The 24,895-nt window shown below is 16.4% G+C and overlaps 4 protein-coding genes across 4 annotated transcripts, besides 48 other annotated features; 2 read left to right on the forward strand and 2 right to left on the reverse strand. All coding sequences in view use genetic code 6, as the record gives it.

Annotated features, from left to right (window-relative positions):
- Positions 1–15: 15 nt before the first annotated feature.
- Positions 16–73: a microsatellite.
- Positions 19–85: a microsatellite.
- Positions 39–86: a microsatellite.
- A 785-nt stretch (positions 87–871) lies between these two features.
- Positions 872–948: a microsatellite.
- Positions 949–1,384: 436 nt separating this feature from the next.
- Positions 1,385–1,422: a microsatellite.
- Positions 1,423–2,759: 1,337 nt separating this feature from the next.
- Positions 2,760–2,793: a microsatellite.
- Positions 2,794–3,153: 360 nt separating this feature from the next.
- On the forward strand, positions 3,154–5,472 carry IMG5_011350 (ribosome biogenesis protein, putative; the record flags this gene model as incomplete). Its single annotated transcript, XM_004039695.1, has 5 exons — positions 3,154–3,370; positions 3,422–4,054; positions 4,264–4,763; positions 4,808–5,197; positions 5,248–5,472. 5 exons carry the CDS (start codon positions 3,154–3,156, stop codon positions 5,470–5,472), a joined length of 1,965 nt encoding a protein of 654 aa, XP_004039743.1.
- Positions 5,200–5,236: a microsatellite.
- Positions 5,210–5,262: a microsatellite.
- Positions 5,473–5,510: 38 nt separating the features above from the next.
- Positions 5,511–5,548: a microsatellite.
- A 22-nt stretch (positions 5,549–5,570) lies between these two features.
- Positions 5,571–5,659: a microsatellite.
- Positions 5,574–5,692: a microsatellite.
- Positions 5,634–5,689: a microsatellite.
- Positions 5,693–5,780: 88 nt separating the features above from the next.
- Positions 5,781–5,830: a microsatellite.
- Positions 5,786–5,829: a microsatellite.
- Positions 5,803–5,882: a microsatellite.
- Positions 5,870–5,936: a microsatellite.
- A 108-nt stretch (positions 5,937–6,044) lies between these two features.
- Positions 6,045–7,857, forward strand: IMG5_011360 (major facilitator superfamily protein, putative; the record flags this gene model as incomplete). The annotated part of the gene is made up of 5 exons (XM_004039696.1): positions 6,045–6,273; positions 6,339–6,607; positions 6,723–6,920; positions 6,972–7,352; positions 7,480–7,857. 5 exons carry the CDS (start codon positions 6,045–6,047, stop codon positions 7,855–7,857), a joined length of 1,455 nt encoding a protein of 484 aa, XP_004039744.1.
- Positions 6,612–6,648: a microsatellite.
- Positions 7,367–7,453: a microsatellite.
- Positions 7,376–7,454: a microsatellite.
- Positions 7,748–7,819: a microsatellite.
- Positions 7,756–7,796: a microsatellite.
- Positions 7,757–7,843: a microsatellite.
- Positions 7,757–7,847: a microsatellite.
- Positions 7,858–7,974: 117 nt separating the features above from the next.
- Positions 7,975–8,062: a microsatellite.
- Positions 7,986–8,064: a microsatellite.
- Positions 8,003–8,047: a microsatellite.
- Positions 8,065–8,111: 47 nt separating the features above from the next.
- Positions 8,112–8,173: a microsatellite.
- Positions 8,112–8,184: a microsatellite.
- Positions 8,112–8,204: a microsatellite.
- Positions 8,125–8,228: a microsatellite.
- Positions 8,157–8,196: a microsatellite.
- A 430-nt stretch (positions 8,229–8,658) lies between the features above and the next one.
- Positions 8,659–8,706: a microsatellite.
- A 1,329-nt stretch (positions 8,707–10,035) lies between these two features.
- Positions 10,036–10,079: a microsatellite.
- An 809-nt stretch (positions 10,080–10,888) lies between these two features.
- IMG5_011370 (hypothetical protein) lies at positions 10,889–14,668 on the reverse strand (the record flags this gene model as incomplete). The annotated part of the gene is made up of 9 exons (XM_004039697.1): positions 14,374–14,668; positions 13,856–14,247; positions 13,324–13,806; positions 13,177–13,276; positions 12,633–12,971; positions 12,309–12,590; positions 11,947–12,258; positions 11,474–11,900; positions 10,889–11,394 (listed from the first exon to the last, which is right to left on the reverse strand). Exons 1-9 carry the CDS (start codon positions 14,614–14,616, stop codon positions 10,889–10,891), a joined length of 3,084 nt encoding a protein of 1,027 aa, XP_004039745.1. The 5' UTR covers positions 14,617–14,668.
- Positions 14,279–14,330: a microsatellite.
- Positions 14,669–14,944: 276 nt separating the features above from the next.
- IMG5_011380 (kinesin heavy chain, putative) lies at positions 14,945–20,718 on the reverse strand (the record flags this gene model as incomplete). Its single annotated transcript, XM_004039698.1, has 6 exons — positions 14,945–15,072; positions 15,125–15,427; positions 15,478–15,504; positions 15,953–15,998; positions 19,282–20,516; positions 20,688–20,718. 6 exons carry the CDS (start codon positions 20,716–20,718, stop codon positions 14,945–14,947), a joined length of 1,770 nt encoding a protein of 589 aa, XP_004039746.1.
- Positions 15,075–15,109: a microsatellite.
- Positions 15,076–15,115: a microsatellite.
- Positions 15,772–15,805: a microsatellite.
- Positions 16,040–16,071: a microsatellite.
- Positions 16,081–16,123: a microsatellite.
- Positions 16,890–16,937: a microsatellite.
- Positions 18,001–18,034: a microsatellite.
- Positions 20,719–20,757: a microsatellite.
- A 33-nt stretch (positions 20,758–20,790) lies between these two features.
- Positions 20,791–20,829: a microsatellite.
- A 51-nt stretch (positions 20,830–20,880) lies between these two features.
- Positions 20,881–20,982: a microsatellite.
- Positions 20,884–20,995: a microsatellite.
- Positions 20,996–21,543: 548 nt separating this feature from the next.
- Positions 21,544–21,601: a microsatellite.
- Positions 21,549–21,610: a microsatellite.
- A 1,436-nt stretch (positions 21,611–23,046) lies between these two features.
- Positions 23,047–23,092: a microsatellite.
- The last annotated feature ends 1,803 nt before the right edge of the window (positions 23,093–24,895 follow it).

The raw sequence follows: 24,895 nt of genomic DNA on the forward strand, positions 1-24,895 counted from the left end.
TTAAATAAGACAATAATATATATATATATATATATATATATTTATATATTTATATATTTATATATTTATATATTTATTTATTTATTACCTATTTAAAGCTTTTCAGATATTTCAAATGGTTCTCCTGGTAAGTTTATTAAACAATTATCTATTATTGCTTCTTATTCTGCTATTATTTTTGTTGTTTCTACATAATATTTGGTCAATTCTTTTGATAACAATGATAAAGGCTTATCTTTTATTATATTGAAATTTTTTTATTATTCCTTTTTTTTTCCTTCATCATTATTTAAAATAGCCTATTTATTATCTTTAATTTTATATTATTTTGTAATAATAATATTTTATATATTACTAACAAATTAATTTTCTTCAGTCTGTGGCATTTTTCCATCGATTGATAACCACCATATTTTAATTTTTGGATATTCAATTACATTTTTTAAACTATAAATTTAATTTTCAATATATTTATCTAATTAAACTTCCTAAAATTTAAAATTTAAAATATAATTACATTTTACTAAATTTTTTTATATATTTACTTTATCTTGTTTTATATAATAGTTTCCACATTTTTGAAATTAAATTTTATCGGTAATATCATACCCAAATAATTTCTATATAAAGATAATAAAAAAAAAGTTTAATATAAATTAATGAACATTATATTTAAATCATAAAATGTGTTAATTTTATTTTTTTATACATCATAATAATTTCTATCTTTTAAAGCATGTTCAACATCATTACAAGTTAATCTACTTCTTTTAAAATGCTTCATAAATTTAATTGAATCCTATTTATTTACAAAAATTAAAAAAATATAATTTATTTCATAATGCCATAAATTCAATTTTTTTCTATTTATATATTTTAAATATAATTAAATGCTTAATTATTTTCAAATTTTACAAATAATTAAATGTTTATTCTTTAAAATATTTTTTTAATAAATTTCATATACCTCAATTAATAATCTTAATTCATATTCGACTTATGATAATATTTCTTGTGAAATTTCTTTATCTATTTTAGTATTAATATTTAGTCTTTATGCTAAATCAACTATAAAATTATCGTCTCTAAATTCAGCCATTTTAAATATATTATATTACAATAATAGTATTTATGAAATTTAAATATAAAATATTTTTTAAAAAATAAATTATTTTTAAGATTATACTGCATAAATATATGATAAATTAATTATAAATAATTAATTTATTATAAATGAAAAAAAGATACAAATTTTAAGTAATAAAACTTATATAAAATAATTTCATAAGAACTTCTAAATATTTGATAAAAGAAAGATTATTATTGAAAACAAATTAATAAATTTAAAACAAAAAATGAAAAAAGCATATACATATATATTAAAAATATATAATTATTAAATTTAATATATATTTTTTAAATATTTTAATATCTTATTAATTTTTTTATTAAAATAAATATTTTGTATATATTTGTTCTATTAAACAAATATTATATACATAAATAATTTATATTTATTTTTCTGATTTATTAAAATATATTATTTAGTTATTTTATTATATAAAGAATTTTATTGAGCAATTTATAAAAATAACAATTAAATATATAACCATTTAATTTTTTATTAAAACAATAATAATCAAAAAATATTAAATATACAATTATAATTATTATGAAATATTTATACATTTTCGAATAATATCCTAATAGATATCTATATAATAATCAATATATAGTTAAAATGTTTATTCAGTTCAGATTTCAATAAATAAATTTTAAATCTAATATTAATATAGAAATAATTTTCTGATAAAATTAAATTCTAATAATAAAAAGCTAATAATAATAAATTAATTTTCATATTCAGGTATTTTTTAATAAAATTTATAAAAAAAAAAATTATTATTTTATTACTAGGAACATATTTATGATATAAATTAATATTCTTTCCTAATAAAGTATAATATCATTAGAGTATATATTCAAAAAAAAAAATTATATTAATAAATAATTTATATAAAAATTTAAGTATTATTTATTACATAATAAATATAATTTAAATAGTGATATAAACTAAAACTATTTAATTAAGAAAATAAAAATAATTATATATAGTTAGTAAAATTAAAAAACTAGAATTTTAAATTATCTGAAAAACCATAATAAATTTATTAAATATTAGATTTATAATAAATTAAAGGGGATAGAATTTTAATTTATGTTTTATAAATTTTTTCTTGTCCTTTCAAATTTTTTAAAAAAGAGATAAGTCTAAGATAAAAAATATCCATAAATTTCTCATGAAAAGGTATATATTAAAATAATATAAAAGTTTAAATTTAAGTTAGGAAATATTTAATTCTTTTAGAAATATTCTTTACTTAAATATACGAGAAATGTTCATTCTAATATTTTAGATAAATTTGAAAAATAGTTTTTCTAAAATTCGTATTAATTTTTAAATTTAGATGTAAAATTATATAGCAATTGTTGCATTAAATATTAATAAAAAAATATACTATTAACTAATAATCCATTAATTAAAATTAGAAATTCAAAAATATTTAGGATAGATTAAGCTAATAATTTAATTTGTAAAGCCTTAATTAACTCTTTTATTATTGAAAAAAAATTAAAAACATAATAACTATAGCATCATAAGTTAAAGTTCTTATAGATTCGCATATATTTTTTACTTTTTTTAAAAAAAATAATATATAATATTATGTTTAATTAAATAATGTATTATATAATTAAATTAATAACAATATAAAAATAATAAAAAAATAAAAAAAGTTAAAATTATTTTAAAAATATATTTGCGTTTTTATTTTTTTAATTAAAAAGTGTAAAAATCTTTATATTAAATTTTACAAAAGATAAAAATAATAAAAAATGCCTTCAGCACATAAAGCAGGTAACTTTAAGCAAAAAAATAAGAAATTCAAAGGATCTTCTAATGAAAAAACCCACAAAATTTAGAGTAAAACAAAAAAGATATCTAAAAAGCTTATAAACTTGAACAAAAATGCGCGAAAGTTATAAAATGAATAATAGAAATATAACAAGGCTATAAAAAAGGAAGAAAAAATAGAAAAATTAATAAAATAAAATAACATCCTTGATGAGGCTACAAAATTAGCTTTTGTAGAAATGGTAAATTAAGCTAAGCCTCCTAGAGTTGTTTATTTTTTACCTTTAAATGATAGTGCTGATACTTAATAATTACTGGAACAAATAAAACAATATATAAGCAATATTTTGTAAAAATACGAAGATGTTTAAATGGGTGAAAATATATAATAAATTAACTAAACTAGAATGTCATTTAAATTCCCATACTATTAATTCTTCGCACATCCCACATATTGTAAATTATATACAATCATATTAAAAAAATAAAAAATAAAAATAAATTTAGTTCCTGGATTAATAAAAGAAAATTTTATATTTATTGCAGGAGAATACAAAAACTTTGAGAATATGTTAGACTATTGTAAAGTAGCAGATATAATATGCCCTGTATTATCTTGTAAGGATACTAACTTAGAAAAACTGAATCTAGACCCATATAATAATGCAAATGCTTTTTCTGATTGGGGATATAAAATTTTATCAGCATTAAAAATATAAGGACTTCCTTCTACAGTATAAGTGCTTTAAAATATAGCAAGTATTCCTTAAAATAAATAAAAAGAAGTAAAGAAACTATTTTAGAGATATTTTATGAGTGAATTTTAGCCAGAATCATTTATAAGTATAGAAAACGAACAAACCATATTTTAACTATTAAGAACTTTATAAGGAACATAATTATAAAATTTTGAATGGAAAGAAAATAGAGGATATATGTTGTGTGATGAAGTTTTAGTTAATACATAAAATTAAGTTGTTGAGTTTACTGGATTTCTTAGAGGAAGTTGCATTAATGCTAATTAATTATTGCATGTTACTGGTTATGATGATTTTTAGATTGAAAAAATTGAAATTTTAAAAAATCCTTATAAAATTAAATAGAAAATTAAAAAAAACATATTTAAGTTGATCTTAGTATGTCTATGATTAATTTAAATAGTGATATTTTGCTTACTTAAGTTTCAACACAGTAGGAATCTTTAGAAAGTTTTGTTTCTTAAGGATAAGTTTAATAACAACATAAGACAAAAAAATAAAATAATAAAAATATCCTTAAAGAAATTGATGAAGAGGATGAAGGAAATTAATAAAATAATCAAAATTAAGATGCCGAAGAGTTTGAAATAGAAAATGCTGGAGAAGAAGAAAATATTTAAGAAGAAGAATTAAAAGAAAACACTAAATATAAGTAATAAAATGGAACTATGGATTAAATTGATTTAGAAAATATTAATGATGAAGATATTATATCGGTAAATTCTTAGGATGATGCATAATAAGAGGTAGAGAGTGGAAAAAAACAAAAAATATTAGAACTATTAGAAAGAAATGAAGACGAATTAGAATTCGAAGATGAAGTTGAATACAATACATAACTTTAAATTCGAGATAGGTACGAAAAATATTAAGGAATGAAAAGTTTCAAAAACTCAGAATGGGATGAATTTGAAAATTTACCTGATCCATATGAGAAAATATATACTTTCAAAAACTATATTAGAACAAAAAAAAATGCTTATATTAATGCTGAAGAAAATGCTTTTGCTTATGGAGGATTTTATATTAAAATTTACGTTAAAGGCTTTCCTATTAACAAATTGATTGAACATCCTAAAGAAAAACCTTTAGTAATTTTTTTTTTTAATTAAAATATTTTTTATTTTAAAAATAGATTTTATCTACAGTTTTAAAACATGAAAGAAAAATGACTGTAGTTCATTTAAAAATAAGAAGAAACAATGAATATGAGGGATAAAATTAAATACTTTCTAAAAAAAATTATTTGATTAATTTCGGATTTAGAAAAGCAACTGTAAATACAATTTTTTCAAAAATGTATGCACATAATAGTAAAACAAAATATGTTAAGAAACTAAAAGAAAAAAACGCAAATTATATGGCATCTTTTTATTATTAAAATATATACCCTCCTGCTAATGTACTTATATTTGCAGAAAATGAAATATAAAAAGCTGAATTTTGTCTAAATGGAGAATTATTAAAAAGTGACCCTCTATAAATCATTTTAAAAAGAATAATATTCACAGGATATCCTTATAAAGTATATTTTATTAAAAAAAAATATTATTATAAAAAAAAAAAAAAATATAGATTAATAAAAGAAAATGTGTTGTGAGATTAATGTTCTTTAATCCCTTAGATATAAAATATTTTTAGCCTGTAGAACTAAAAACTAAACTTGGATTAAGAGGAAAAATATAAGAATCTTTAGGAACACATGGACTCATGAAATGTTAATTTAGTAATTTTGTTAAACCTAATGATACAATATGTATGCATTTATTCAAAAGAGTATTTCCCAAATCATTTTTTTGAATTTAATAATTAAAAATAAAATATTAAAATTGATTTCATTATATTTTTATATGTATTTATATCTTTTAAGGTATTTTAATATTTAAAATATTTTAATTAAAAATAAAAAAATTAATAGTAAAAAAAAATAAAAAAAATGAAGAAAAAAAAATACAAAAAAAAATAAAAATAATAATAATAATAATAATAATAATAATAATAATAATAATTATAATAAATACAATTTTAATTAAATTTATTTTATTTTTTTCATATATAAATTAATAAATAAAACATTTATTATTTTTCTAAAATTTATAAATATTATCATATATTTTTATTATTAATTAATTTTTTTTTATTAATATAATTTTTTTTAGCTTTTTAATATTTTTTTTTTTATAAATATATGTTTTATGTATTTTTAATATATTAGATTATAAATAGTATTTTTATACAATTACATATAAAAATATTTTAAATAATTAAATTTTACTTATTTAAAATTAACTTTTAAGATATTTTTATGAAAATTGTTTAATAAATAAGGCAATAAATAAGATTTCCTATTTTACTTTTATGTTCAGTTGTATATGTAAAATTAATAAAAAAACTATAAATAGTCTTATTTAAATTAAAAAAAGTTTGCTGACTTATATATACTTGATATTCCTGCAGTTTTAAGATCTGAACTAGTTGAACATTTTACACCAGTATACGGCAAAGAAGATGCTGAGATATATTATAGTTTTTTATATACAGTTTATTCTATGCCAAATATAGTGTTACCTTTATACGGTGGTGTACTATCAGATTTAATAGGTAGTTTTTATATTTATTTTTTAAGAATTATTATATATTTTTTTTTAACATAAATAAACAAATAGGATATAGAAAAATGACAATTATATTTTTATTATTTATAACTATTGGGCAAATAATAATTACATGCGGAATAAATGTAAAAAGTTTAAAAATAATGATTTTGGGCCGATTTATTTTTGGAATTGGTGGAGAATCATTAGGAATTTCTATAAATTCTTTGATTGTAAATTGGTTTTAAGGAAATGAAGTATCATTTGCATAATCAATTAAATTAAGTATTATTAGATTCGCAAGTGTTTTAAACTCATAATTAACACCAAGAATATCTGAAGTAAATTATTTTTCTTATTATTATTTTTTTTTATTATTATTATTATATTATTTATAATTTTTAAATTAAAATAACTAATATATAATTAAAAAATTTTGAAAATACTAAAAATTAGCATAAATCAATTACTTATAGTTTTTATTTTGGAATTTTTATTTGTTTATTTAGTCTTTTATGTGCAATAATTTTAGTTTATGTGGATTATAAATTAACTTTGAATCCAATAATAAAATAACAAAAATAATATATACTTTCTAAATAATTAAAATTAGTTTTTGTTAAAATATTCAAAAACATTAAAAAAATGAGCAAAGTATTTTTTTTTTTTAATATAAATTAAATATGATATTCATATTTTTTAAAGTTATTTTGGATTTTAACTTTTTTAACAATTGCCCTTTATATATGTGTAGTAACATTTAATACATGCTCAAGTTCAATATTAATTGATCTTTGGCTACCGAAAACTAACTTATTAATGGTAAATTAAGAATTAGCAGGTTAATTAATGGGTATTCCTTATATAATTGCATCTTTATTATTTCCTTTATTTGGATATATCTGTGATAAATTTGGATAGAGAATTAATTTACTTATAATTTCAACAATTTTATGTTTTACTTCTTTTGCACTTTTTCCTTTTGTTTAGCCTAAAATCACTCTTAGCATTTTAGGATTTAGTTACGCTATATTCGGAGCTGTTATATGGCCCACCGTTTCTTACATAATTCCAAAAAATAAATTAGTATTATTTATTTAAATATATGAATATAAATATATATATATAATATATATATATATATATATATATATATATATATATATATATATATATATATATATATATTTTAATTTTTTATTTTTATATTAAGGGAGTAGGATACGGTATTATGGGATCCTTATAGAATATAATATCTGGTTCTATGCCATTAGTAATTACTTTTATTTAAATATAAGGAAATAGTATATCTGTAGTTTATTTCTTTATTATTATATCTTTAGTTTCGATTATATTAGTTATTTAACTATATTAAGCTGATTGCCAATAAATAGGTAATAAAAATTTTAAATATATTAAAATCTACAATTAATAAAAAAATATACATTATTTTTATAAAAAATATATTAAATAATTAACTAATATTTTTAAATATATATTAATAAAATAAAAATGTATATTTATATAATATTATATAAAAAATAAAAATTATAAATAATATATATAATAATTAAAAAAAATTAAAATTTGAAAATATTAAAATAATAATTCTAATTTGTTTTAAATTATTTCTTATTATTAGATAATAATTTTATGTTATAATTTTTAAAATAATAAATTCATAAAAAAAAAAAAATAAGTAAAGTCAAATAAATATATATAAAAAAAAATTAAATAATATATAAAAATAAATAATAAATATAATAATAATGATATAATAAAGAAATAAAAAAATATATATTTAAAATATAAAATAATTAGTAAAAAATATTAAAAGAAATAAATTATATTTATATTTTATATATTTATATATTTTAAATTTATATAATATATTTATAATTTATATATTTAATTTTATTTTAATTTTATTAATATATTAATACTATATATTTTTTTTATTTTTTAATTAAATATTCTTATAAACTTTATATTACTTTTTATAATATTATTTAATATTCATACTTTTTTTTTAAAAGTAAGTTTAAATGAAAAATGTTAATTAAGGTTAATGTTAAATGTAGATAAATTAAAAAATAAATATACATATTGATTATAACATATTTTATTTATATAATATAATTTTCTTTTTAATAAATATAATTATCAATTTTTATAGAATTATTGTGTTTTTTTATTCTTAAAATAAATATTTTGTTTCTTCCCATATTTATTCTCTTTTTGCATGCTTATTTAACATCATCATTAAATGAATCTTATATTTTTATTTTTAAATTTAATTTAAATAAAAAAAAAAAAATTATATATTAATTGCTATAATAAACATTTAAATAATTTATAATGTAATAAAATTATATATATTTTATACTTATCTTTTTTTAATATTTTTTTATATATATTTTAATATATTTAATATTTTTTATTTTTATATTTCTTTATAAAAAATCTAATTTTAAATATTTTTAATTTTTATGATTTGTTTAATACTTTTATTTATAATTTTTTTTAATTATAATGTAATTTTTTAAAAAAATTGATTATAAATATAAGTTTTATAACTTTAAAAATATAATTGTTTTAAATATAATTTTATTATTGCTTTAAATTTAATTTTTAAAATTTAATATAATGTATTATACGAATTTTTTAAAATAATATATTACTTATTTAGCAATTTTAAAAGTAATTATATCATTTTTTTTATTAATATAAACCATTTAATGAATATTATTAGTTTTACAAGACCAAGGCGAAGATTTATTAAGTAAAAGTAGTCTACAAATATCATTATATCCATCTCTATAACCAAAATAAAGAGCAGTTCTTCCTACTTAATCTTTAGAATCAATATCTGGTTTATATTAAATTAATAATTCTACTATTTCTGTATATCCTCTTTTTACTGCCCAATGTAAAGGCGTTTGAAAAATCTATTATAAATAAATATTTTTTTATTTTATTTTTAAAAATAAACGTTATCATATTCATAAATTAAAAACTTATCATTTTATAACAATTCTTTTACTTTTGTTAAGTTATTTTATTTAATGATATGAAAAAAAAGCTTTGAATTTTATCTTTAAAAAGGTTTTTTAAAAAAATATTATTTTTAATAACTGTTTTGATTGAAAGTCCTAAATGATTGCATTTATATAAATAATTAAGAATTTCAATTCTAATTCTTTGAAATTTTTTTTTTGTTTAAATTTAAAAAACATCTTCAAATTAAATTCCTTCTAATAATAACGAATTTTTATCGTTTTCAATTTCTTATTATTTTATATTTTTCTCTTCTAATTAATCTTTACATTATTTTTTTGTTTCACAATTAAATAATTTTTACTATTTCTTAAATTCATTATAATATTTTTCTTCCTATTTCTATATTTCTTATTAATTAGTATAATATTCTTCTTATTGCTTATTTGTCATGTAATTTACTTATTGTATATTTTATTAATTGCCTAATTTTAAACCACAATATAAACTTCTTAGGTTACTCATCTTATTCATTTCTTCATATGCTGTTTGATATCTATATGATATGGAAATATATAAATATATATATATATATAAATGGTAAATTAATTTTTAAATATAATACTTTATTTAATGCCAATTAATTAGATTTTATTTATCTAAAATGAATTAATCTAAAGATTATCTTTTTTAATTAGTAATAATAACATCTTTACAATCAATAAAATATTATTAAAATTTAGCTTTATCATCTTTAATGACTTAAAATATATTTTTAATAAAGTTATTTTTTTTAACTTAAAAATTATTTTTTTTTTCATTGAACTTTTATTCAAATAATTAATTGCTTTTTTTTTAAGCCTACTCTAAATATTTAAAATTTAAACATTTTTATCTAAACTTTAAGTTTTTTCACATAAAAATTTCTTTTTTTATTGAATTTCGAATTCTATACTATCTTTTAAATTTGCCCAAGATGCAGAATATATTTTTTTCGCAGATATAATTTTATTAATTTTATTTGAAAGGAATACATTTTTTTTTTTTTTTTAAATTTAAAATAGTAAATTTAAATTTTTGCTAGATTTTATTCCTTTAAAATTTATTTATTTTTAGTTTTCATGATTTTCATCATTCAAAAAGACATTTTAATTTTCTAAAAAACTAGAATTTTATTTAAATTTAATTAATGCATTCGACTTTGTTAATGATCTTACTTCTTTTTTTATTTTTTACATATTTATTCTTTCACTTTTACAACTACTTTTTCTTATATTCATTGTTTACTATATTTTATTTTGCATACATCTTTGCTAGTAAATGTTATTATATTCCTCTTTTTATTGATATTAAAGATTTAAAATTTAAGAAATTTTAGATTATTATTTAAATAACTCAAAATTTTTTGATTTTAAAGCTATTTAATCTTAACTTAATGTATTATTTAGACTCAGTTTTAACATTTAAGATTATAAATTATTCTATTTATAAAAATTTTATGAAGACAAAAAAAATTTTTTTTTTTTTTCATTTTTTATATTAAAAACTGTATTATCCATTTTTTTATAAAATAAATATTTAAATATAAAGATATATATAATTTTTAATTAAAAAAAATATAATTTTCAAATAGAATATAATCTTTTGAATTCAAGTTGGTTACTTAAAATTTTTCTCTTTTATTCAGAATCATTACTATCTACTATGTGATATTTGTACACTCCATTGCAATCACTTACGCATATAAAAATGAATTAATCTAATAAATGCTTTATAATATTACCAAATACTACATTATTAAGTTTCGCTTCTTAAATTATATCATTAAAATATTAATCAAACAATTACAATTTACTACCTGTAGCACAAGATATGATCATCAAGCCTTATCTTAAAAGCACAAATAAATAAGGAATTCCAAATGGAGTAAAATTTTCTACGACTGTAAAATCTACGCCATCTACTACAGGAGATTCAATTGATATTTTTACCTTTTTTAGTTTAAAAAGTGTTGTATCAAATCTTATAAACTGAATAATAACTAAATCTGTATCTATCTTATGTGGATATACTTATTCTATGTAAATATATTTATTTCCACTGACTATTTAGCATTCATATATATATCCTTCTACTTTTAAACCTTTATGAATATAAATTGTTATTCTTTATTTTTTTAATTTTACTTGTAAATTTCTCCTCATACAAACTTTCAAATTTTTAAGTTTTATAATTTACTCTTCCTTTATAAAATATGACATCTTAATCAGATTCAGTAGGAAATTATTCCTTAGTAATTACAATATCTGCTATATTTTATAAATTCGGGATAAATGTTTATTGAATAAGATCATTTTCGTAAGTAGGATTTTCTTCAATTAATTTTTTATAATATAATGATCCTCCTTAATCTTTTGTCATTTCTTTTGTTGCCAATTCTATTTTTTTTAAGTTATCTGCATCATCTTTTCCTTTTTTTTCTTTAGGAACATAATACATAGACTCTGTAACTACCTTTTTTTATTTTTTGTTATTATAACTACTTTTTTTATATACTTTGAATTTAGACTTCGGCTTATATCCATTTGACTTTACATTATATTATTCTTTCTCATATATCCAATAATATATGTATCCCTTTTTTTAAAAAAAATAACATTTATTTTATTATAATAAAAAAAACCTTTGAATCTATACTAATAAAAGTTTCAGGTTTATTAATAAAAAATATTTAAACAATTTTAGCTTTATGTTCGACAAAAAATTCTCTAAAAATATTTGGAGGTTTTTAATTATTGCTTGCATAATTATCTTTAAAATCGATTAAATTTTAATTTTCTGAAGGAAATTCAACATCATAATTTGTAATAATATGAGTATTTATAACATTATGTATAGGAAATTTATAAATTTAATTTTAATATAAATCTTTATTAGAATTAAATTTCATTATTAATCCGCCTTAACATCCTAATAAAATAGATGGTTAAACTCCCTTTTATTAAAAGAAAATTAAATATTCTTTTATTTTTTATAAAAATATACTGTAAAAGTAATCCCTGGATGAAAAATAGAAGTAACAATTTTCAAATCATCCTAGACATTAGCTTTTCCTCCTCTAGTAATCCATTTCCAATTTAAATCATAATAAAGTAAAAAATTTAAAGCATATTAATCTTCTTTATTTTTATTTGGTTTATTACCCTTAATATTAGTTGCATTATAATTTACAGTAACGTTACCATCTTCATCTAATGCAATTAATTAGCTAATATTATCATAGGCAAATATTACTTATTTAATAGCTTTTTACTAATTTTATTCCACCTTTTTTAAAAAATTAAATATAATTTAATTAATTAAAATTACAATAGCAACCAACTAACTAGTAAAAGTATCAAAAACTTAAACCAATCCGTTAGAATATCCTATAGCAATGAATTCTTTATTAAAAGATATACAAATAGCACTGACAAAATATTTGTTTCTAGAATTATGAGAAATGAACTTTTAATTTTCTAAAGTAATACTTTTCCAATATTATTTTTCAATTTCGATAATGTCTTAAGTACCTAGTTAATTAATACAGTCTGATTCAGGATATAATTTTAAAATTGTTTTATCCTCTTCTTAATCTTAATCTTCATGTTCTTCTTATTTATCTTTTGTACTTTATTTTATATTTTCTTTGACCTTCTAGTCTTTTCCCTGTTTTTTTACTTTTTAAATCTTATTATTAATCTATATTTTAAAAATTAAATCTAAAAGTATCATCTCCTTTTTTTGTCATATCGGTATTTCTTAAAGTATAAAATAATTTGCTTAATTAAGCTTCTGAATTGGTAGTATTTCTTTAACCTTTAATAGCTCTAGTAATTAAATTTAAAGATATTGTTTTAGCCATTTAATTAACTGTTGCAATTTCTATTGCTGCTTCTCTTATTATTTTATTCAATACTTTTTCAAATATACGATCTCGAATAGATACATAGTTTATTTCATTTGATGCTTAACTTTTTTTATCAATATTTTTTCATTTATAATTTTTGATATTTTTTACTTGATTTTATCTTATAATCTTTTAGCTTTTTCTTATATATATTGCTATTTTTCTTTTGTTGCTTCATATATATTTTATTTTTCTAAATACTATCTTATTGCTTACTCTATTAACCAATCAACAATAAGCCTGGCTATATAAACATTTTCTGGGTTCATTTTTTAGATAATAGGTTTTAATTCACCTTTATAAGGTTTAGTATAAGGATCTAAAATAGAAAATTCATTAAGTTACTATTTTAAAGATTCTATTTTTTTATTGCCCTTTAAAGCAATTTACTTTGCTTTTTCAGTAATTTCTTCTATATCGAAATCTTTACGATACTCATCTTCGTTTATATTTTACATATTTTATAAAATATACTCTATTGGAGGAGCATAACCTTATTCAATATTAGACATAAATTCAACACCATTTTTTTATAATTCAAAATGCTAAGCTTTTTTAATTAATAATTATTCTCCTTCTTAATTTAATTAAAATCTTTTTTTATTATTTTATTTATTAAGTTAAAGTAAAAATTAAATAATACCTTTAATCATTTAGTTCTCTTAATTTTTATTGAAATTCAAATTTTATTTTATCTTTTTATTATTATCTAACAGCTTAAATTTCTCCTAAAATATTTTCTTTTTCTTTTTGGTCAGCAACCATTTATTCAACTAAAATATCTTTAATTTACTATTTTTCCTTTTCATTATCAATATTTAAAATATCATGTTTTAAAGCCTTTTCAATATATTTTTTCATTTAATTTTTTCTATTCAATTCTTCTTATTCAATCATATCTAACTCTATTTTAGTTTTTCGAAATTAATCATTTAATTCTTTCTTCTTTTCTAAAATCTTTTCAAGTTCTATTTTTTTCCTTACATTTTCTTATATTTCCAATTCTTTTTTTTTTAAATATTATTCTTCTAATAACTGGTTTTTTTTTGTTTATTGTAAAATAAAAATATATATATATATATATATATATATATATATATATATATATATATATATATTTTAAAATATTAAATATTTTTAAAAAAATAACTTGTTAAATACCATCATTTCTTATTTTTGTGCTTCTGCTACCCTTCTTTTTAAAGCTACTAATTTTAACATTTCTTCTTATTCATTTTCAATAGGTTCATTAATTAATTATTCTAATTTTTATGCTAATCTTTTTTATTCTTCTTCTATTTTTTGAATTTTTGTTAAATTTATTTTTGATTTTTATTATTATAATTCTCTCTTCTTTTCTTAATATTCTTGATCTATTTTCTTTAATTTTTCTACCTCTAACATTTATTTTTCTATTTCTTCTTCATCAGGGACTTTGAATAATTGTTTTTTATTTGTTCTTCTAATTTAATAACTTATTCTCCAGTATAATATTTTAAATTATAATATGTTTCCATTTATATTTTTGTTGTATATAAATAAAAGGTAATAATTATTAAATTAATTATAATAATTTCACTTCACTTCACAAAAAAAAAAAAAAAAAATTAATTTTAAAATATTTTAAAAAAATTAATTTATTTTTAATTCTAAACTATATATTTATTAATAAAATGAATTTAGAAAAAACTTTATTTAAAATAAATGATTAATAGTAAAAATAAATAATTTTTCAAAGATCTTTTTTTCTTTTTTATTTTGATCTATCTCTTTAGAATTTCGGTTTACTATTAACAGTTTCTTATTCAGCGTTTTAATTGTTATTTTAATTTGCAAAACTTGGCATTTTAGGATTTCCACCTAAAATAAAAAATAAATAAAAAATATATAATAAATATAAATATATTTTTACAAGGGCATCCCATTATATCTTATTCCTTAGACCATACGCATTAAGATTTTCCAGGGCAACCACATTATCCTATTTTTTCAGAACATTCGAGTTTTGTATTTGAGCATCCGTTTCTTATTGCCTTTTTAACACATAAATAATCTACTTTTGACTTAATTGGTGCTTTGCAAGGGCATCCCATTATAGGTTTATCACCAGTCCATATACATTAATCTCCATCTGCGCATTTACATTATCCAATTTAATCTTTTATTTCTATTTTTTCATCAGTACAATTATATCTTTGTATTAATTAAAGGAAATCTATTTAATATTTACATTTTATAGTTTTTAATTAAATTTATATTATTTACTTTGATTAAGAACAGTTGCAAAAGATACTGAAAAAATTAGTAGTAAAAATAAAAATAATTTCATTTTTATTTATTAATTTATATAAATTACAACTTTTTGTGTGAAAATTTAGTTAATCTATATATATCTTTTTTTTTATTATTAAATAATAATATTAGAAATAAATAATGAATTATAAAATGGAAATTTAAAGAAATTATAAAAATTAAATAAATAAAAAAAAAAATTATAACTAATTTGAATAGATATTATAGAAAAAAATATAAAAATAATATAATTGTTTAAAAACAAAATAAATATTTTTTATTAACTAAATATTTATATTAAGGAGTATACATAAAATAACTATTTGAAAAAATCAAATTTTTGGCAATTTAAATTAAAAGTAATTAATTTTTATTTAAAAATAATTTTTTATCTTTATATAAACCTAAAAAATATCATATATTATTTTTTATAAAAAGAAAAATTTACATATAGCTTATTTTAAAATATGATTTAACTCAATTAAAGTATTAATCTAAATAAACAAAAAAAGTAAAAATATTTTATACATTTTTTAAAAAATATAAAAAAAAATAATGAAAAAAAAAAACATAAAAATTATTATTATTATTATTATTATTATTATTATTATTTTTATTAAATTCTAGTTTTACTTTTTATGACATTTTATATTTTTATATATATAAATTTGTTTTTTATTTATCTTAATCTTTTTACTAAGCTATTACATTATCTATGCTTATTTCTTGTTCCATATCCATATCTTTTTTTTCAATTATATTTATAAATACAATTATATTAATATTTATTTCAGTTTTCATAATTTAATTTTTGTATTTATATTTATTTTATTTTTTCGTTTTTTTTATAGCTTCTTTTTTAATAATATATTTCCAAAATTTAATGCTTTCTAGAATATTTTGCAATTCTTTTTTTCTAATTATTATTACTTTTATTCTATTCTTATATATTTAACATTGTACTCCATTTATGCGTTAATATTTTGGACATAAAATTAGCATATATTTAATATATTATTAAAATAAAATAGTCATATTTTAAAAAATTAATAAGTGAAGTATATTTAAATTAGTTTAGTTTTATATATTCATTTTTTTATTTATTAAGAATTTTCGGTTATTAACAAATATTGTTTTGATTAAGAGTGTTTATTTGCATATAAATCTAACATTATTGCTCAGTAGGTATTTAATATTTAATTTAGTATTAATTTTATTATCTGACATAAATATGTTAGTTACTTTAGCTTATATTTTGAATGTTTTCATGTTACAATTTTATTTTTATTTATTTGAAAATATTTTAATTATAAAAATAAAAAAAATTATTTGATATATATTATAAAAATAATAAAGAATAAAATTAAATAATAAAACACTTTTAAATTTAAAAAATATATTTCATGATTTAAAAAATTTAATTATATTTAAAAGCCTTATAATATGATTTATATTTAAATTGAAATAAAAATTTTATATAATTATTTAATTTAAAAAATATTTTTTTTAATCCGGTGATTTTCTATTTTTTAAAAAAATTATATATTCAAAAAATTGAAAATATGATTTTTTCACTTTAATTTTTTTAACTAAAAATATTGATTTAAATTAGTTTCGTCCTTTACTTTTATATTTTTTTCTTTGCTTATTTTTTATGCTAGATTAATTATGTCTAAATCATCTTCATCTTCATCATCATCTTAATTATTATATTATTATATTTAGCTTATGCTATTATCTTAATTGTATTCGATTTATCCCTGATATTAATTATTATTTTTTTATTTATTATATAAATCTTCGGCTAATTTTTTTAGTTCAAAAGAATCATCTTCAGATGATTCAGAAATATTTTAAAGCTAATTATTTATTTAAAACTAATTTTAATTAATCACTTGTTTTATATTCCTAAAGTTTGTAATCATTTATTATTAATTACTTTTGTTTTAATAATTTATTTTTTGCTGATTATTTTATTATTAACTATTTATTTATTTTATTAATAATTAACTGCTTTAATATTAATTTGAGTTTTGAGATGAAAATGTTCTGCTTTATTAACTTGTTTCATCATATTTTTTATTTTCTTACTATTCATTTTAATATTATAAATTTTATTTTTAAATTTAATCTTTTAAAAAGTAAATAAATTCTTAGCTTTATAATCTAAATATTCTATTAGTATTTAATAAATATTTCATTTATTTTTATACATTATTTTTTATATTATTTGTATTTTAAGATTGCATATATTTTTTATTAATTTTAAGAATAGTTAATTATATATTAATATATAATTCTTGTGTAATTTTTTAAATAAATTGTTTATAAGTATAAATAAAAATATATTACATTGATTTTATATTTTTTTATTATTTATGTATTTTTTTAAAAAAAATTAATCAAAAATAAAAATGCAATTTTCAATTTTTTTTGTTTATAAAATATTCAAAAAAATATTATAAATAAATTCTATAAACAATAATAAAAGATATTATATTAATAATAATAATATTAAAAATAAAAATATGTATTTATATTTTCATTAAATTTAAGTTTTTTGGAGTTCTTCTAGCTAAAAGTTTGATGTACAGATTTTATTTAAACCACCTTTTAGTGTAATTACTATTTTACTATGATTAGCTAGTTCTTTTTATTATTTTATATCATTTGGATCTTAATTTTTTTATTTAATACTATTCATATCTTCTTAAAGTTTTTAATTTTAATCATATATTTCTTTTATATTTTTATTATTTTCAAGTAGATATTATTCCAGAAGTATAATTTTATTTTTAAGAATTTATGTTTCTTCTTTAGCTCTTGATAATTAAGTTTCTAAATCTAAAATCCTTTCGTTTTTTCTAGTTAATTTATTATCATTAATTTTAGCGTCTTATTTCCATCCAGTATTTATAGATTATTATTCGTAATATAATTATGTTAATTCTTTTATTGTTTTTTCTAAAGTATTTAATTTCTTTAGTTATTCTTTATCAGAAATAGTTAAAGAATCTTCCAATTTTTTGTATTTATCATTGCTTTCATCCAATTAAATTTCCAAATCGACAACTTTATTAACTCTATTTTAAAGATCATCAGTTATTTTTTATATTTTATGCTCCTATTCTTTAATTTGTATTTATAATTATTTATATTCTTCTTCATAATTAATTATTTTATTATTTTAATTCTCTAGTTCACTCTTTTAAGAACGTATTTATTTTTGTAATTCCAAGCTGTTTTTTTTCTACAAATAATTAATTTTCTAATGACTAAATTTTTTATTTTAATTAATTATAATCATCTTATTATATAAAACTTAAAGAATCTAAAGGTTAAATTTGTTTCGGAGAACGATCAATATTTTGAATTTATTCTTATGGTATTACTTTTATCTGTTTTAATTATATTATTTCGTTTTATAGTTATGTTTTCTCTTATTAATATTTAGTATTTGTGATTTGTAGGTTTTCTTGATTTTTTTGATTTTAAACTTATAATTCAGACTTCAATTCTTCTATTTGTTTTTACAAAATAGTATTTTCCTATTTTTATTAATTTATTTAATAATAATAAATATAAATAAAGGATAAATAATATCACTTATTGAATGAAACTAAATTTATTATTTAATTTAGCGAATTCTTTTATAGCATTATTAAGCTATTCAGTTTAAACAACCAAATTATTTTTTTCATTATCTAAATCCTCTTCTAATTATTTTAGTTATTCCTTTTAAATTTTAACTTTTGCTTTTTTTGATAAAAAAATTACTTCTTATAAATTTTTTTTCTCTGAATCATCAATATCATTAATTTATTATAGCCCTTTTAAGCATTCGACTCCATCGATCGCAGATACTGGTACACTTTAGCCTACTTAAGAAATATAATTTTCTAATTAAATAATTCTTGTTTTTTTATCTTCTAGTTCTAATTCAGTTTTGGCTAGAATCATTTGTAATTCTGCCACTGTAATTTCCCTATTAATTTTTGGTTTATTGTTTATTGCTTTAGCTCTAATTCCGAATCTAAGAGTACTTAAAGTTTCTGCTTCATTAAAGGAGCTAGGTGAACAGGTAATAATAAGAGTAGTTCTACTGTTACCTCCAATACTTTCTTACAATATTCTAGTTAGTTTACTGTTTCTATAAGGTACATGAGTTGATTTTCCATCAGTTAAAGCGTTAATTACATTACCTAAACTAGAAAGACTTTAATTTATAGTTTTAGCTTCATCAAAAACTCTACCTTCTGCTCCTGTTTTAGCTACTTTCTCACTTCCTGCGAGGTCAACAAGAAATAATTTTCCTGTTTTGGCACTTAAATCATTTAAATTATTTTACGAAATAGTAAGCATGAATATAAGATGAGATCTGGAACTGCCTTCATTCATATTAGTAGCTATTACAGCTCTATTTTAATTTCCTATCTTCATAATATTAAATACATCTTATTCATTAGAAACGTAATGCTCAGTTACATCTTATATATAAACACTTCTTTATTTATCTTCTCTGATTACTAAATTATGTTTTTTAGTATCTAATAAATCACGTATTTTTTCCATATATATTTCAACTATACTAACTTTTATACGAAATTCTATAAATTCAGGAGAGTCAGTTATTTAATTAAATACGGTATTTACCATTCTGGGAATTATTCCCTAATATTAATTATCATCTATATTTGATCCTAACATAGTAAAGGTTTTTCCACTTGAAGTTTGACCATATGCAAACACTGTACCATTAAAGCCTTCTAAAACACTTTTAACTACTGGTTCAGCAGCGAAATTATATATTTCTAACTAAGTGCACTCTGTATTGAAAACACGATCAAAATTAAATATTATCTTTTCGTTTTTATTTTCTTATTGCTAAGTTTTTAATTTAATTGAATATTCATCTATAAAATCTACACATAGAACTTGACCTAATTATAACTCTTAAAGGTTAAATGGACGAACTCTACATACTACCTTTATATTTCCGTTATTATTTTGATCTTTATAATAATAAATTAATAATATATATATATATTTATAAATATTTTATGTTTTTTATTAATTAATAATGTTTCTTTTAGTATTTTAAATTTATCTTTTATACAAATAAATGATTTTTTTATATATAATTTTATTGTATAATTAAATTCTTATATAGAAGGCAGATTTACCAGATTTAAAGTTATTTTAAGAGTTATTCATTTTTTTATAATGTATAAAATATTTTTTTAATTATTAAAAATAATATTATTTTTAAAAAATTTAAACATATTTATATTAAATTAAAAAAATAAATATTTAACTATAAAAAATTTCAATTTAAGAAAAAAAATTATATAATATAAATATAAATAATTTATAAAATATTATTATTATTATTTAATTATTATAGTTATTATAATTATTATTATTATTATTATTATTATTATTATTATAAATATTATTATTATTATTATTATTATATTAATTTTTATTTATTTACTTTAAGATTATATTTTTATTTGAATTTTATTAATTTTAATTTTTAATATATTAATATATTTTTTATATATTATAATAATAATCTTTTTTTATTTTAATTTATTATTTACATCAATTTTTTTTTGTTATAATATTTTAATATTTTTAATAATTTTAATAAATATTTATCTTTTATTTATATAATTTTTTTTTTTTTTTTACATTAATTATATATTAAAATTAATATTATTTAATATATTTATTTTTTACAGAATTATATTTATTTGATTTTATTTTTTCAAAAGAAGAAATCAATAGTTACATTTTTATTTAATTAAAAAATTTATTATTATAATTATTATAAATAGAATTTAGCTTCATAACTCCAACTTATATAATTAAAATTTAAAAAAATATTTTTTAATTACCATTCAAAATTAAGAATTACTTTCTATAAATTTTAATTTTATCCGAATATAGTTTTAAGACCTATTATAAATTCATAGCATTCTTATTAATTTATATTAAACCATCTATTTAAAATATATATATAATTTTAAATTTTAATTATATTTATATTATATATTTTATATTTTTATATATTTTTTATATTAATATTATTTTTATAATAATAAAAATATTAATATAAAATTGTATTATATCTTTTTGATATAAATTTATTAAAAATATATGTTTTTGAATATTTTAAATATAAAAATTATTTATTAAAAAAGAAAATTTTATATATTCAAATATATAAAAATAAAAAAAACATTATTATATAAATCAGATTACTATGTAGATTTTGTTTAAAATTGTTATAAGATATTTTTATGTATATAAAAATACCTGTATAAAAAAATTATAAAATTTATATATTTTTAAGTAAATATAATAATATATATATATAAAATTTAACTTAAATGTCTTATAATTTTATTTACAAATATATTCTTTTAATTTTATTTTTATTTTTTACTCTTCTAATTCTAATCCAAAAAAGTTTAAGTTTTTAATAAAAGCTGATATGTTATATATTATATTTTTAATGCTTTCTAAAGCTATGTTTGTGCATTTCCCCCAACTGTTAACTATTAATTTTAATTAAATTATATTAATAATTATATACTTGTTAAATCCAAGATAAAAATAATTTAAAAATTTATTATTTTAAAGTATTTTTGTAATAATTTTTGAAATAATTTAAATAGATTAGTCAGTACATTATATCCAGCTTTTTATTTTATTTTTTTAAAAATTCCAATTGAATCTAATATTATTTTTACTAATTTAAATTTAAAGAAAAATGGTTTAATTAATTATTGTTTGAGGCAATACTAGAAATACATTCAGATATTTATTCTACTAAAATATCGTTTCCTTATTAGTAACTTTTTTATTTTAATTTATATTTAAATTTACGATTTTAAACTTTTTACTTTTTTATATCCAAATCAAAAGATTATAATTATTTCTAATTTTCAAGAAGTTTCGATAGTGATTTTATAAAACTGCTCATATATATACTATCACATTTCCAGCTTTTTTAAGTTAATTTTAAATAATATATAATTTATACTATCTATAAATAATTACTTTGATAATTGTAAATGCAAATATAAAAGATTTTAGGTTTTAATTATTAGTTTTTCAAACAAATTACTCAGTTATAATATATCATATTCTTTCTCAATTATTAGGCTAAAATAATAAATTCATTAATATTTCTTTATTTTATTAAATACTTTTTATAATCTAAATAAAGTTTTAATCCATATAAATTGTCTATATTTAATAAACTTAAATTTTATAATGTTTCTATAAATTTCAATGATCTTGGACTTTTAATATTTTTTTCAAAATTAATAAACTTTAGTTTTATTAATTTTTGTTATAATAAAAACTTATTCGGTTAAATTATTATTGTTTTTTCATTAAAACTATATTCCGTTAATTCTAAATTAATATCAATACTAAAAAAAGAGGAGATTGATCATATTAAAAACAAAAAAATTATTTATATTTACTTTATTTTACGAAATATTATAATGTTAGTATCTTTTAAGATTAATTTAATATCATTTATATTATTTATAATTATTTATTTATTATATTAAATATTATTCTTTCGTTATAAATAAATGTTATTTTTAAACTAAAATATATTGATAAAATTTACTATTTTTATAGCATTTAATTTTTTTTAATCAGTTAAAGAAAATTCATATTTTTCTTGATTAGTAGAAGCATTGCAACCCATTTATTAAATTTTATGTTTATTTTAAATAATAGAAATAAATACAATAATATTTTAAATTTTTAATTATTTTATTTATTTATTTTTTTACAATCAAATTTTTTTTAATATTTTAATATGTTTAATTTAAAAACATTTTATTAACTTAGTTAAATTTTTTATTAAACTTCTTATTTTTATTATTATTTGGTTCATATAATTATAAAAATAAATAATGGTTTATGCTTATTCAATAGCTCATTCTTAAAGACGTATTTTTGATATTTTGCTTTTTAAAAATATATATAATTTTAATTATTTATTAAAAAATGAAATCTAGAAAAAGCAAATACAAACTGCAATCCTGGACCTGGCGCATATGAACTTTCTTAACGTGTTAAAAATTAATCTCCTAATTGGAAAAGAGGATAATCTTAAAGAGGAAAATGGGAAAAAAATTAGAACCCTGGTCCTGGTATTATTAAATATTCTTATTTTTGTTAATTAAAAATTAATATTATAGGATGGTATGATGTCTAACATTCATTTGATTCAAAAGTATAATTATTAAAAATAAGAAAAAAAAAAATAGTATATATAATAATAAAATGAAAAGAAAAATAAATGTCCAGCTTATGTATTTGGAACGAAAAATCAATAAACATAATAAAATTAAGTTCCAGGTTAAAAAAATAAAAGTAAAATATTAATATTATTTTGAAATAAGGTCCCGGAGCATACGAATCAAATTATAATTTTCATAAAAATCCATCATATTCATTAAGACCTAAATTTTCTGATTAAACTTAAGATAAAAATTCGCCAGGGCCAGGACCAGGATATTATGAAACAAATATATCAACTATTTTGAATAAATCATCACCAAAGTATATTATAACATAAAATTATTTTATAATAAATTTATTAGAATTGGAACTTCTTAAAGAGATTAATATTATATGAAAAATATTGGTCCAGGTCCTGGATAATATGTTTAAATTGCATATAAAGCAACTTTACCAAGTTATGGTTTTGGAACAGAAGAAAGATAAAATAACTTTAAACCATAAAAAAATGCCAATATTGGTCCAGGAGTATATAAATATTAAAAATATAAATAAAGACATTTAAAAATTATAAAAAAAAAGACGTATTAATTAAAGTCTACTATAAGGACAGATATTGGTAATTCTATTTCTCCTCGAATAAATAGTTTATTTTTCATTTAATTCATAATTTTAATTTTAATGTTTTTTAATTAAAAGATGATCAAACAAAAAAATAAAATACTATGGTAGGACCAGATACATATAATCCATCTAAAATAAAATATTGATTAAGTCACCAGCATTTAAGTTAATTAATAAATATTCTTTTCTATTTTAAAAAAAAAAAAAAACTAATAATATTTATAAATATATAAAAGGATTGGAAAGTCAAAAAGAAATGATTTTAGCCCAAAAAATAATAATCCAGTAAAAAATATAATGTAAAAAATAAAATAAAGATTTTTATAAAAAAGGGTCCAGGAAATTATAATCCTTTTTTAAATCAAATAAAGGCTTAATCACCATAATGTAAGATAGGATGTGCAAAAAGATAAGATTTAAACTATAAAATGTTTTCTCCAGGACCAGGATCCTATAATGAAGCAAAAGCTTACGAAAATTTATAGAAAGGAGC

Source organism: Ichthyophthirius multifiliis, assembly GCF_000220395.1.
Source record: "Ichthyophthirius multifiliis unplaced genomic scaffold scaff_1120509249553, whole genome shotgun sequence".
Classification (NCBI taxonomy): Eukaryota; Ciliophora; class Oligohymenophorea; order Hymenostomatida; genus Ichthyophthirius; species Ichthyophthirius multifiliis.